The following is a 14,098-nucleotide window of genomic DNA, read 5'->3' as shown; positions in this document are numbered from 1 at the left end:
CATGGCATAAACATTCATAAAGACTTCATGCTCCCGTCAGTCCCTCCAAACAAAGTGCTACCCATTAGTTTGGAGTTGCACTCCTCTGGCTTGATGGCAGCCAGCGGTGTTGACTTCAGGTCGCGTAGGTGTTCTCACGCGCGCGCACAGATCAGCGATCACGTGTCGGGGGAATCCACGTGGAAACCGAATGTTACTTTAACCGACTCGTAGTAACGCACAGCGTGGCACCGGCGCTCTGCTGGGATTTCGCCTCTTATTTTTTTATTTTTTAAGTACTTTTTAACTGCGTGTGTGTCGGGGCGTGGCTCCTGTGTGAAAGTGATCCCCCACCCCTCTCTCTCCCTCCTCGCCCTCTCGCGTTTCCTACTCTGCATGAAAACCGCCGTCTGAGGGAAGTTGTGTGACACACTGTTACCAACACCACTGACGTACAGATGCCGCTCAGACGCTCCTCCGCTCCTCCGCATGAGTGAGGACACCCAGAAGCGATGCGTGAGCTCGTTAAGGTAAGTCACACAGATAACCAGATGAAACAGACGGATGTTGAAGTTTGTTGTTTTGTTTTTTTTTTTTGACAAGTTTGCACAAACCATCTGGTCTAAAAGTGCCCTCCTCGCTTCGCAGCAGATGGCACCTTCTGCAGCCACTTGTGGAGTATTCCTGGATTACAGCACACAGACTTGCTGGCTTCTCTGGGACTAGAGGCGTCGCGGATGACCGTCACTGATGTAACCCACCTGCAGATTTCAGGACGCACTCTGCTGAGATGAATGCTCCGTACATCGCGATCGAAGCAGTGATCGCTGTCCTCTCCATATGCGGCAACGTGCTGGTGTGCTGGGCTGTGGCGATCAACAGCACGCTGAAGAACGCCACCTTCTACTTTCTGGTGTCTCTGGCTGTGGCTGACATCCTGGTCGGCTGCCTCGCCATCCCCTTCGCCATAATCATCAGCGTCGGCTTGTGCCTGAACTTTTACGGCTGCCTCTTCCTCGCCTGCTTCGTCTTGGTACTCACTCAGAGCTCCATCTTCAGCCTGCTGGCCATCGCGATTGACAGATATCTGGCGGTGAAGATCCCACTGAGGTGAGTCCGCGCTTTGTCACTGACGGGGTTTTTTTATTCATAAAGAGGGAAAACTTCTAACTTAGACTGAATTCCCGAACTCCCAGATGTGGTATTATGGCTCTCTGCCCTGGGGGTCATCGTATGAGGGGGACAACATAACAGCTCAGAATAAAAATGATCTGCGCGTTGAGCCGGAGCTAGTTTTCTCTTCATTTCTTTCTGATATCTAGTATTTTAATAAAACATGGCGTAACAGTGAAGCTAGTTGATGAAGCAGATGTTGTTTGCTTAATTTAAGGATTGCTTTGAATAGATTATATCATCTCTTTACTTCAAACTCTGAGGTTCTAAAAATGATTTTACTTTACACCAAGCAGAGATTCTTAAAAGTATTCCAGGTTTATAAAACAGTTGCTTTATTTTTGTCAGGAAGGGTTTGATTTGTGTTTATGAGCGGAAAAATGTAAATCTCTTTCCGCCCCCCTCTCTTTTGCCACAACCTACTTCCCCTCCATTATCTTTTGCCGCTGATTACCAATAGTGGTTAAAATATGTGTCAGACCGGGGCACTGCTGATATATGATAATAAGATGATAATAAGGTGACGAATAATATCCTGTAAACTGTTACAGAGGCGGATGGTATTTTTTATGCTTTTTAATGTAGAACAATTGCGAACAAATGTGATTTACTTTAAAGTATTTAAAGAGTTTTTACATTTTACATGGTTTATAAAATGACAGGTTTAATGTATAGTAATAACATGTAATAGAGTATGATAAGATATGTAATATTGCATAATTAGAGATGCACCAATCAATCAATCAGCCTGATCATTTTCAACTTTGATCCATAACTGGAGTCTAATATTTTACAAACACAAAGATCTGGTGTGTTTGTAAAAGGATTTTCGCCCGGCATACTTTGAGTTTAATGATCAGATGAGTGTTTTGTGTATAAATATGGGCGATCTTGTAATAACTTGTAATGCTGCTGGCAAAGAGTGAGCAGCATATTTCATTTCTATTTTAGTCAGAAATGGGATTGGTCAAAGACAGACTCCATGTCAGACGTCATTAAAAAAAACAAACGACATGAATCATCCGGATCAGAAGCCTGATCGTTGGGTCTGTATCGATAAAACATTAAAAACTTTAGTCCTTTTTTAAAATGATTTTGTTCTTGCTACTCGTTGAGAAGAAATGAAAGTTACGTCATATTACTTTTTTTCAAAATTGATATTTAATCTGATCACCAATAATTGGCAATGATTAGAGCTGACATGCTGGGACATTTCAAAGTAGACATTGCTGGAGTCGATTTCACTTACCGACGTTAAATCTTCTGCTTCTTCATTTCCAAGTTTGCGCCTGGAAGGCAACCATTCCCTGTAAATCTTTATTTACTCCTCAGAAACAAACCAAACTCCCATTTCTCCTTTAAGGTCGAGGGTTAAGGAGTGAAATGAGATGCAGCCTGAAGCCCATCAAGCGGTGCTCTAATTAATCACGTCATGATGGTCATTTATCTGCAGCGCTGCAGGTTCAGCTGAGAGCCACTCGGCTGTTTAATCATATATGCTAATAATGCAGGAGAAGCAGAAGCATGCAGACCTCCACTCACACCATCTTCACATGAGATGAATGCTTTTTTTTTTTGTCTTCAGAAAGACGCACAGATCAGAATCAGATCAGGGGCCCGTGAAGCTTATTGCCTCACATAAACTTGTAATGATAATCACATTATTACACTCTGGGTTTATCCAGCCAGTCCTTTGAAATTCATCAGGTGCCAGGATGCATAAAGTCATCTTACTTGCTTACATAATTGTTTTACATTTGATGATAAAGCAACAGAAATCCGACAGGTTGGCATCTGAGTAATAATCATCGATTTTTAAAATTTCTTTAACTTATTTTGAATCACGTGTTGCGATGGTTGGTCGAAAAAAGTTTGACATGGAAACATTTAGCATTTGAACTCAGCAACTTAATACATATTCTGTGAGTGAATTAAATGCCAAACGTACAGGGGAGCATCGATTATTGTAGTTGACGGTAATCAAGATTTGCCAATTTTCGTCTTGACCAGCATTGACAAATTAAGTTGAATGCATTGAAACCAGCATATTTTTAGGTCTAGTTGAGAAAATCCAGATAAAGTGCACAGGAAACCCACTTTTATGCACAAATGGGGGTCATCTTGCAACTCCATTGATTGCTAAATTAAAACCCAGGTTCAGCTGAATGTGTTTGTCAGTCAAACTGAAATGAGAAAAGAAAATCAGTATTAGTGCAGCATTACACCAGTACAGCTAAACGTTGGTCAAACATAAATGCTTCTTTTAAATTTCACACTTCTGAAATAAACGTGAAATAAACGTCCTTGGATTTCAGCAGGTGGTATTTTTTTTTATTCTTCTTTTTTTTTAAGCTTTTAGTCACTGATTACTGTAAAGGTGTGATAAAACCACCTTGGTTTAACTTTATCCTACACTCGTGTGATTTTCTGTAAACGTTGCAGCATAAAGGGGCTCTTGAGTGGAGATTTAACTTTAGGACACAGCAGTGAATTCACTCAGCGCGCTGCTTAGCACGGTTCCTGAGCTCATCCTATGTTTTCCGCTAATCTGTTTCCAACGCTGCGCCGCCCGAGGGCTCAGAGACCAAAACCATTCACCGCTGATTTCCATGCTTCTCTGCTCCACACCGACTCCCGGCTGCTTTTTCTTTGTGTTCTGCTGATGGACACAAAGAAAGCACAATAAAAACCCAGACTCTTAGAAAATGATCGCAAACAAGAGTTTCCCGCCCAAGCAGTAATTTAGACTTGAATTCATCTTAATGCTTTTGATTCATAAATTAAATCTGCTTTGACAAATGTTCCAACAATATTAGCAGTAAATATGTTTTATTCTAATAGAATAACAATAGAAGAACAATATTTAGCAATATTTAAAAGTAATAAGTGTCCAATTTATTTATTTAAAAAAGGCTGAATTTACTGACACGTATTGTTTGCACTTATCTAACTTGTAAAAAAAATAAAAAATAAAGCAGGGTTGAGTGATTAGAGACAAAAGGCGAAGCCTCTGGATCGATACTTGCCACTGAGTGTCAGAGCTGATGGCAGAGACCAGCGAGCTGTACTCTCTGTGTGTGTGTGTGTGTGTGTGTCCTCATGAAAACAGAAACAGACAGATCGAGCTGCCAGCAGGGACAGCGTGGTGCTGCTTGGTATTTCCATGAATTGAGGAGCAGCAGCTTTGTGATCAGATGGGAAGCGTCTGTCTGCAGGTGGTGTTGTTTTTGGGCCGGGTCGGCGAGCTGTCGGGCCGTTCGTGCCGCGTCGGATCCGCTGTCATTTCCATTACGCTCAGAAACCCCGGCAAGAGAGGACAGTCTGACACAAAACTCGCGATGAAAGTTGCCTTTCATCCCCACTTTACAAGCGAGCGGCTTGTAAAGTCCCCCGTTTGTACGTCTATTTTTGACCCACAGAGCCAAACCTGGAGCTTGTCACTTCCCCCCCACGCAGAAGTAAGTGTGGGGGGGAAGTGACTGTTGTGACTCTGAGAGCATAAAAACACTCAAAGAATCCTGCAGAAAAATTCTCATTCTGAAAAGTTTTGCTTTGTGGGCACTGAGGAGTCCCTACGAGTTTGCTTTGTTTCTAATCAAACTATTTTTCTAATGGTTATTTTAGTAATCGATTAATCTGTCGACTATTCTGACAATTAAACCACTTAAGTATTTTTATACAATATTAAAAATACATTTTTAAATAAGGAAATGAACTTTTTATTGCCTAAAGTGCAATAACGTCGCATTCCTGAACTGGGTGAAGCTAAAGCCATTTTTCTTGAGGAGTTTTGGCTAAAACATATTTACAGTCAAAGGTGTTTTTATATTAAATGTAAAATATTTCTGTACAGTTTTGGCTAAACTACTTGCTCTCAATATGTTTTTTTTTCACCAAATGGCTTTTTTTTCTGTATATCCCAGTTAACAATTAATCGAATTTTAAAGTTGACGATTGTTTCAATAATAGGTTAATCGTGATTGATCCGATTAGTCGTTTCAACAAATTTTTATATCAAAAATGAACAAAAACTTGTTTTAAAATTATGATTTCATTTGTTAGGGGAAAATATATCCAAAGCAACTTATTAGAAATATACCGACCCACCTCTTCAATCACGATCAACCTTTTTGTTTTGGTTTTGATGCCAAAGAAGTCGAGCTTTTCTGACAACGTGACTGAAAGAGCTAAAATAAAAACTACCAACACATCACTGCCTGTTATATAAAAAATAATAAACCAAAGACAGATGAAACAGCAATGCCACGTAGAGATCTCTCCGGTTTAGCAGAGCAACACGAAGGAAAATACCTGCAGACTTTTGCACATTCTGAACTTGTTCATGCTTGTTCATACTGTTCCATGCGTCTGTCTCCACCGCATGTTCTCTGTCAAAACATAAAAGCACTTACAGATCACACAACAATCTGGAACTTTTGTTACAGATACCGTGATGTGACCGTAACTTTTCCTGCTTTCTTTGACTCTGAACTCTAAGGTTTCTAAGGTGTTAAGAATCAAAGTGACATAAGCTGATGGGGTAAAATGTTCTTACAAACAGTCTGACCTGAAAATGTTGTGGAGTGACCTGACAGCTGCAGTATGCAGCTTTTACAAGAATATGTCTTTTTTTTTTTTGCATATTTGTTAAAACTCTCACTACGTCCCGACAGTATGAGACAGATGATCTGTGAAAAAAATCAACTTCCTCCCAGAGCTATTATCGCTATCTGTAGAAATGGTCTGCTCCCAAACAAAAACAACCAACCAGAGCCAGGAGGAGAGTTTCAGCGCTGTCAGTCACACGTGTGTAGGCGCTGCTTGCTGGGTCTGATTTTTTTTTGTTTTGTTTTGTTTTGTTTTTTTATGGTTTTATTGGCTCTAGTGGCCTTTATTTGAGAGTGGCCAGACAGGAAAATAGGTAATGATAGAGGGGGCAAAGGTCACCATGCTGGGAATCGAACCAGTGTCATCCTCTTCGAGGAATAACGGCTCCATATGTGGGCTGTGCTTCAGCCCTGTGCCACCACAGCGCCTCTCTGATTGGTTGTTCTTGACCAAGCTGGGTATTTCTGCAGATTTCTGCAGAAAGGACCACACAGCGAGAGGGTTAGGGGTTAGAGGAGCTCGATCCTCCACCGCCCCCGCAGATTATATGTTAACATGCTATTAATGTTACATACCGCAGCTTTAAGCAAAATTCTCCATTGCGGCTGAATTAAAACAGCAAGCCAAAACACCTCCAACATGGCGGAAAAGACTTATTGTTAACGCTTGACAGCTCTGGCAAGAAAAATAGAAACAAAAGAAATCTGTAAGGAGGAAACACTTTTTTTTTTACGACACGGTAGTTACACACAGCTGCAGACTCTACATACAGAAAATAATATCAGTGCCTATGTTGAGCTCAAATGACACGTCCAGAGGCATTGGTGTGCAGGTTTGCTGGCCTGGAAACGCCACGATTCTGTCCCAGATAGAAGCTTTTATGGAGCAGAGAGGCCAGATGCTTCAAGATAACCGAGCCACAACACACACTCAGCGCTTCCCCCACCCCGACTCCAACCCTGCTGTTCTTACTTCTCAGAAACAGCCCCTCTGGCTGCTTTCTGAGATCAACTCAGACACACCAGAGAACTCTTAAGAATTATCTGTTCCCTCATCTGCGGACCCCAGTCAGAAAATGAAACCTCGCTCTGCCCCAGGTGTCTGACTCAGACAAACATCGTGTCACTGGGTCGTGCTTTGCAGAGATGGAGGTGTCTGCGTCGCGGCTTCGTAATGCGATGAAGCGGATTTGGAGTTGAAGAACGAGGTGAAACTCTGCTGGTGGCTGGACTTCAAAACAGCCGATCCATATTTGTGGATTCGTGACACGGACAACGATGGGAAAAGGTGCAGCTTCGGGATGCAGAACGAGCCGTGAGTCGATGAATGCTGCATCTCTAAGGATCAGCTGTGACACAAAGCAATGAGCTGCAGTGAGATGCAAAGCCTTGCAGTGTGTGTGGCTCTGTGTTGGTGCAGAGGAGTGGGTGTGATTGCGGGTTTCTTGGTTTTGTTACGATGATCATATCTTTGCTGTTCATCTCACCGCGATTGTGTAATTTTGTTAGTGTTTCCCAGCCTCTTGGTGCCATTTTGTAACACAATCAAGTGACTGTTGCCACCGGTTGTTTTAAAAATGCTCTATATATATTAAATATGACTTGAAAGAAATTTGACTGTAATTTAGCATCTTGAAATTGGGCCTTTGTCTCTAACCCTTTCATGCATAGTGGTCACTAAAGTGGACAGCTGTCTTAAAAGCCATTTTCTTGTGCTTCTTGTGGATGTTTATGTTTTAAATGCACACAGACCACTGAAGTGGACACTAATGCATCATAAAATACACCATCAACTACTGGCCATCAGCTACAAATGCAAGAAATTATATTAGTTAACTCCAATATGGCCAACAGACAAAAAAAGCACGCCGACCCACCAGCTCCCTCCTTCTGCTGTAGACGACTCTTACAGGTAAAAAATACATTGTGACATCAGATAACCCCTAATGAACAACACTACTGATGGATTTTTCAAATAGCAACTTTGTATTTGGAGAAAATTACAATTGATCACCTAAAAAAAAATTACAATTTTTTTTTTTTTTGCCTTAAGAAAATAAAAAAAAATTGGGAAATAAATGGTGACACAAAGGATCATAATTCATGCATGAAAGAGTTAAGCAAGTCCTCCTCTTTTTGAAACTCCACCTTCAGGAAGTCATCACAACATCGTTCCTCAGTTAACCCTTTAACGTTTTTACCAGTGTTGCTCTGATTAGTAACTCCTGTAGTGAGTTCAGCAGATGCAGTTCCACCAGTGTTTGCTAATTGATGCTGGCTAGTCTGAAGGAGCTGAGTGTGGGAGGACGGCAGCTCAAAGGAGGAACTGCATCTCAAAGGCGACGCTGTTTCATGATTGAGTGGTTGCCATGGGAGATTCAGAGGATCCCAAAGCACTTCACACAAAAAAAAACCAGTAGTCTTTTACATTATTAGCCATTTTGTTATGACATGAATGTCAGTTTTGCTTATCGTTAGATGAAAGCTTGCCTTCTCACTTCAGCTTTGAACTAGATTTCCATTTAGGAGACAGCTAGTGTTGTCAACAAAGTGAAAACTGTGAAAAAAGGGGCGATCTGAGTCAGATGGAAGGGAATCCACCTGCTTGTCACATCTGAAGCCAGTTTGACGACAGCCTGTGGGAGTTTTAGCCCTGCTGTAACTGAAACTCAGCATTGATTTGATGTTTTATAAATGTAAACTTTAACCTATATTGAGTGGATTCTATGTGCTGGAGGCCGGAAAGGAGGAATAGTAGAGGAGTCTACAGCCTGCGGCTCTGGAGCCATAACTGGCTTTTTGGATCTTCATAATTTTGGCTAATGATTAAAAAGAAACAGCTAATATTTTAAAATTTAGACACAATAACAAACAGCTTTTCCTTTTATTCCTGCAATACTTTCCATTTAATTAGACACTAAAAGCACTGGTAACGTCTTTTTCTCCTCATAAGGTTGGGATAGCACATGGTTTTCTATCGTTTTCACAATAAATCTGAAAAGTGTGGCAAACATTTGTATTTAGCCGTTCTTGGGTCGAATTGCTTCAGTGAACACCTGCAGATCTTTATCCACTTTATTCTGACCTCTGCAGATCTTTAAAGCCTCTGATTTATCCTCTGCTTACCTTGATGGTTTTGTCTCTGAAGCCAAACTTTCCGTTATTTATACGGGTGAATAGACGATGCACAGTGAGATCGTACTCTGACCTAACCCTGACCTGCCTGCTCTGGTCTTAATGAAGCTGCTTGTTCAGTTCAGAAAACACCTGGATTTATACCGAGACGTTAAACAAGTTGACTCAGTTTACGCATCAGGTGACATCTGGAGGGAGTTTATTCTGGCTGTCAGGAAACCAATGACAAAATTTTGACAAGTATTATTGAGCTTCAGCTTCACAATCTTTTTCTACGTTGTGTTAATTTATTATGTAAAAAGGCAATAAGATACACGGAAGTTTGTGGTTGTAACGTACCCTGAGATGGAGCATGAATACTTCCACAACATCCTATTAAATATTCAAATTTTGTCTATTTAATAAGTAGATAAATATTGACTAGGATTAATTTTGAGAAGGAAAAAAACTATTAGTGACGTAATAAACTTTTAAATAAACTAAGAGATAGTCTAAACTACAAAATATGCATTTAGGATTCTTTGTCATCAACTAAACTACAGAAGAAAATATGTTAACCTCTCAATATTTAGAGACTTTTGTTGTTTTAACTAGATAATGTGTCTTTGATTAAGATTGGTGCATCTAAAGTAGATGTTTGATCTTATCGTAGATGTTAAACTTTGGTCAATTTCACGTAAAAACAAAGAATTTGAATCACTGTGGTGAAAGAATCAGCAGAGAAATGGAGTCTGGAAGTGACTTGAGCCTGGCATGATGAGGTCGACCCCCATCAGCGATGACATTTTCACCAATAAGGGGAAATTCCTTCAGCTTCAGCGAAGCCTCGAAATTAATCCTCCGTCAGTCATAGAAAACCTAAAAGCCGTTTCACTCTTGAGAGAGCGTGATGCAATCAGTTTCATTTATCACTGCATTTCTCTGCTGCTTTAGAAACTTAACAGAGCAGATCTATTTTACGTTGCCTCCTGTAACTGATCTGTGTTTCTGAGCAGCGATAAACATGATCAACCATTTGTTTCTCTCTGTTTGTTAAACGCTGCTTTGTTCCCTTTAATTGACGAGCTGCTGCTGAGAGGATTTTATCTCAAGCTGTGCCTGGCGTGTCTGCTTAAAGTCTGCCTTGTGGTCTGTTTAGTTCTGCTCAGGTAGCGAATGAGTGACTCTCTTAAATTGGATGTGTTTTCAGTCGGGACTCAATCGGGAATGATGTGAAAAGATCATAAACAGTTACTATCTTGCCTGTTTTAAATAACTACACATGGAGACTGAATCCAGATTAGTTGATCCCGGAAAATAAAGCTAAGACGGGCCAACCGAGTTCACTACTACGGTCTTAAAACACCTTTAAGAGAAGCAAATCTTATGGCTGTTTATGAAAAATGTTACTTTATTAACCTCTGAATTGTTGTTCAAAGGTTAGTATACCTTTAGTTACACAGACTGCTTATACACATGGAAAATTGAGGTTATTCCCTCTGCTGTGCAAACAACAGAACATATTGATTATAGTAGGCATCTTAATATTATGCTACTTATTTTGATTTTTATACACAGACTTAAAGCACTTGGTAAATTTAGCACTTTTTAAAAGCTTATTGCGTGACATATTTTCTCCACAACATGGCTGTCTGTCTGGAAATTAGTCATTTGTCGAATTTGAAAGCTAGCAAAAGGTTAACTTCAAAAGAAGCTAGCTTACTAGCTTATTTGCTTAACGATGCTAGTTAGCTGGCTTCTTTAATGCAGCAGCAGCTACGCTACGCAGCCGGAGAAATCTCTGGACTCTTCCAGGTTCTCAATATCTCATTAAAGGACTTTAAACCAGATAAACTAAGGTTTAGTAATATACTGTGCTATATTATTGGTGTAGTATATTGCTGTTGTAGTCTTTACAGAGCATCACTGGGAGTTGGGAAGCTCATGGTTGGTTTATTACTCGGGTCATGGTTATAGTATTTAATCAGAAGACTCAGTGAAGATTTGCAGACAGATTTACAGCAGAGACTTTGTCTCCTGCAGGAACTTTGCACCAGTTTTCTTCTCACCAGTCAGTTTGTACAAACAATCTGAAGGGAGTTGATATGATTGAGAGGTTGTCCAGGTCAGTGACAAACACTCTGCTGTCACATGTTGGACAGTTTGTGGGGCTTTTGCTGTGGACGCAGCTGGACTTTAAAGTGGATGTTGGGAGTGCTCAGGCCGTGTTTGTGTGTGGCGTGGCAGAGGTCGGTGGCCCCTGGGGACTGAGGAAGCAGAGTTTGGAGAAGAAAGCAGAACAAAGATAGATGCCGGCGGGCTGTCGTCATGCCAGGACTAATCCGTTCAGCCGCTGGTTTGCTCGCTGTCTCCACGGAGAGTGGGGAGCGGTGTTCAGGAGATGGGCCCTCTGGGAAACGGATCCCACACTCGCCGTTGTGCTCAGTGATTAAAAGGAAGACGGAGCGGGCGACGGAGACCAACAGCAGGATGTTGTGGGTAATGAAGGAAGAGCGCAGGTCATGATGAGCTCCTTGGTTTCCTCTGCTGGGCTGCTTTGGGTAGCGTGTTTTTATTATTCATGCCCCCTGGGGCGTCCCGCTGGGCCCCCAGCAGGGGTCACAGGACAGAGCCAGGGCTCATAAACTCATAGCGATCAGAATTATAAAAAGGCAGGGGCAGAACGGGATAATGATTAAAAATAATTTCTGCTGTTATGGTAACCTAACTTTTGTTTTACAATCAAATTCCCTGTAAAACAGGAGCAGTGATTTTCCGTCACGAAGCCCAGATTAAAGCCACATTTCCATCACCGCAGCATAAAACGATTGTTCATTTATCATCATATTATGCTACTGTTCCACCCAGTTAATGCGGAGATCAAATCCAGGAAGTGCTGCCTGAGGAGTAACGAAACAAAGCCTCGTAAAAGGCCTTGAACTTTTCCATGTCATACACAGAAAAGCTCAATGTATTTTATTGAGATTGACAGACCAACAAAAAGTAAGATTTAATTATAAAGTGGGAGGAAAATGCAAAAAACCCAAATCTATTTTTATTTCCTAGTTTCTAGTGCAAATATCTTGGTACACTCAAAATAAAACAAAACTAACTTAAACTCACTTTTTTGCAAGATTTAAGAACTTGTTATAAGTCAATAATTCCTTAATACTGACTAAAAAAGTACTAGATCCTCTGGGATACAATTTCAGTTATACCAGAGAAGCACAATCCACTTTTTTTATTTTATTTCCAATAACGATACAGAACTCTGAGGTTTAGTATCGGCCAATACCGATCCGATACAGAAAAACGGTGTAGTATTGACTTAAAATGTTTCTTTTTTTTAAGCGCAGACATAAATGCACCGGATTACAAATTTATTTGGTAACTTTGCACCAATACAGAACACTTAAATACAACAAAAGCTTCACAAGCTTGGTCAAACATCTAAAAAAAAAAAAAACAATTTGTTCAGTCAGTGCAATTATGAGTACAGCAGCCAATGTAAGATAAATAACAAAGAAACTGACAAAAGCAATAGATTGACTACTTTGGACAAAAATATAAAAATAAACTTTCAAATAGTTCAGGAAGTGCAATTAGGAACTCCAAATGTAATGTGAAGTAAATAATAAAGTATGACAAAGAGCACAAAGCATAGAATTAGACTGATTAGATCTGCCGTTATGGATTGGACACATTGTCACCAATACCTGATTAAGTTTTTTTCAACGTCAGGACCGATGTGAAAATCGGACCAGTCGTATCAGCAGCTCTACTCATACTGAGACATGATTCCGATAGCACGTCATCAGTTTTTCATCAATATTAATTAATTATTGGCCTAAAACAAGCTGTCATATCTTGCTGAAAGGTTACTTATCAGTTTGTTTTCTCTTACTTCAAGTGTACTAAGATATTTTCAACAGAAAATAACAGCAAAAGTTGTGTTTTTTCAGTGTGCCACATTAATGAAATGGGCCTCTTCTGTTGTCTGCAGACACACAGCGGTCATAATGCCTGATCCTTTCAGAGCTCTCCTCAGCGTTAGCCAAGAAAAGAGCCGTGTTCTTCCCTATTCAGTGTGCAGCTCTCACGCCCAGACATACTACATGTGACACCTCCAGCTCAGACTGACCCCTGTGTTTGGAAACGTGTCCCTGTCAGCGTCCTTGTGAGTCATAAGCATGCGGCTGTGCCTTTGAATCACTTTGAGGAAAAGGCATGTTGGGCTTCCAGCGTGGTTCACGTGATCGGGACGGTCAAGACAGAACCCAAAATGATTCACCCAGCTTCCCTACAAGCGGCCCAGATGTACAGCTGCTGCTCTTGGCTTCATGTTTCAGCCAGGGAGCGTTTTTATGAGAAACCGACTGCAAGTTCTTGCTCGTGTTTTGATGCGTGTTATCACTTTGAAACGCCGCGGAGCATTTTAGCACAAATCTTAAGATTTGAAAGAAAAGAAGATGTAAAACACCTGCTTCCTGTTCACAGACCAAGACCTGCATACATTGATATACGAATAAAAGAAGCAGGAGACTTGTTACTTTCATTTTATTTAACCCTACAGAGGCACATGGAGCATGGCTGCGGGAAGATTCTGTCTGTGGAGAATAAATACTTTATGGAAAAATACAGTATGTTCTTTGATTCCATTAAGCTATTTATAGATTTTCCTTACAGCTGTTTATCACGCATCCCCCTTTTTCTTGTTGTGCAGTGTCACTAGGAATTTCATTTCAGCTGTAGCCATCTGTTTTGCTCAGCCCTCTGATAATGCAACTAAACATTTTAATCTGTTAGCGATCTACATTTTGGTTTTCTGCAGCACTTTCAGTCTATTGTAGATTTGCTGCTGAGCTCTAGAACTTTGTCCAGTTTGTTCAGTTTTGATTGTAGAAAGTCTTTGGTGTGTAGTTCATGGTTGATTAAATGACTGTAGCGTCCCGGTTCTGTAGCTCCTGGTGTGCCATTTGTAGTCAGAACTCAGAAATTCTGAATTCCCAGTCGGAGAAATCAACTGGAACGTTAACCGAAGTCAGACTTCCCTCAGAAAGTGGTAAGACAGGTTTTCATTTCTTTATGGCAGTAACAGTGGCAAGCTGTGTTGGAAACATATTTATTTTACAAGATACACATGTAAGAGTGCATCTAAAATCAATGTTTTGTTCAGCAACTCTGAAAGAATTAAAATTGGTGTTTGCTCAAGAAAACGATGTTAG

The 14,098-nt window shown here is 40.7% G+C and overlaps 1 protein-coding gene across 3 annotated transcripts in view; it reads left to right on the top strand.

The window, feature by feature from the left end:
- The window catches only part of adora2b (adenosine A2b receptor), a 19,005-nt gene continuing 4,907 nt past the window's right edge, over nucleotides 1-14,098 (top strand). Inside the window, exons 1-2 of one of the 3 annotated variants that reach the window (XM_015035612.1) lie at nucleotides 1-509; nucleotides 631-1,089. In XM_015035612.1, coding sequence (XP_014891098.1) covers nucleotides 770-1,089 — 320 coding nt within the window. In that variant the 5' untranslated portion in view covers nucleotides 1-509; nucleotides 631-769. Of the gene's footprint in view, nucleotides 510-582; nucleotides 1,090-14,098 lie in introns of all 3 variants that reach the window. The other 2 variants (XM_015035610.1, XM_015035611.1) reach the window with 2 other exon arrangements.

Source organism: Poecilia latipinna, unplaced genomic scaffold, assembly GCF_001443285.1.
Source record: "Poecilia latipinna isolate Pla-1442-1.1 unplaced genomic scaffold, P_latipinna-1.0 Scaffold340, whole genome shotgun sequence".
NCBI lineage: Eukaryota > Metazoa > Chordata > Actinopteri > Cyprinodontiformes > Poeciliidae > Poecilia > Poecilia latipinna.
Note: the sequence above shows the minus strand (reverse complement) of the source record. Positions and strands in the feature narration are given on the sequence as shown.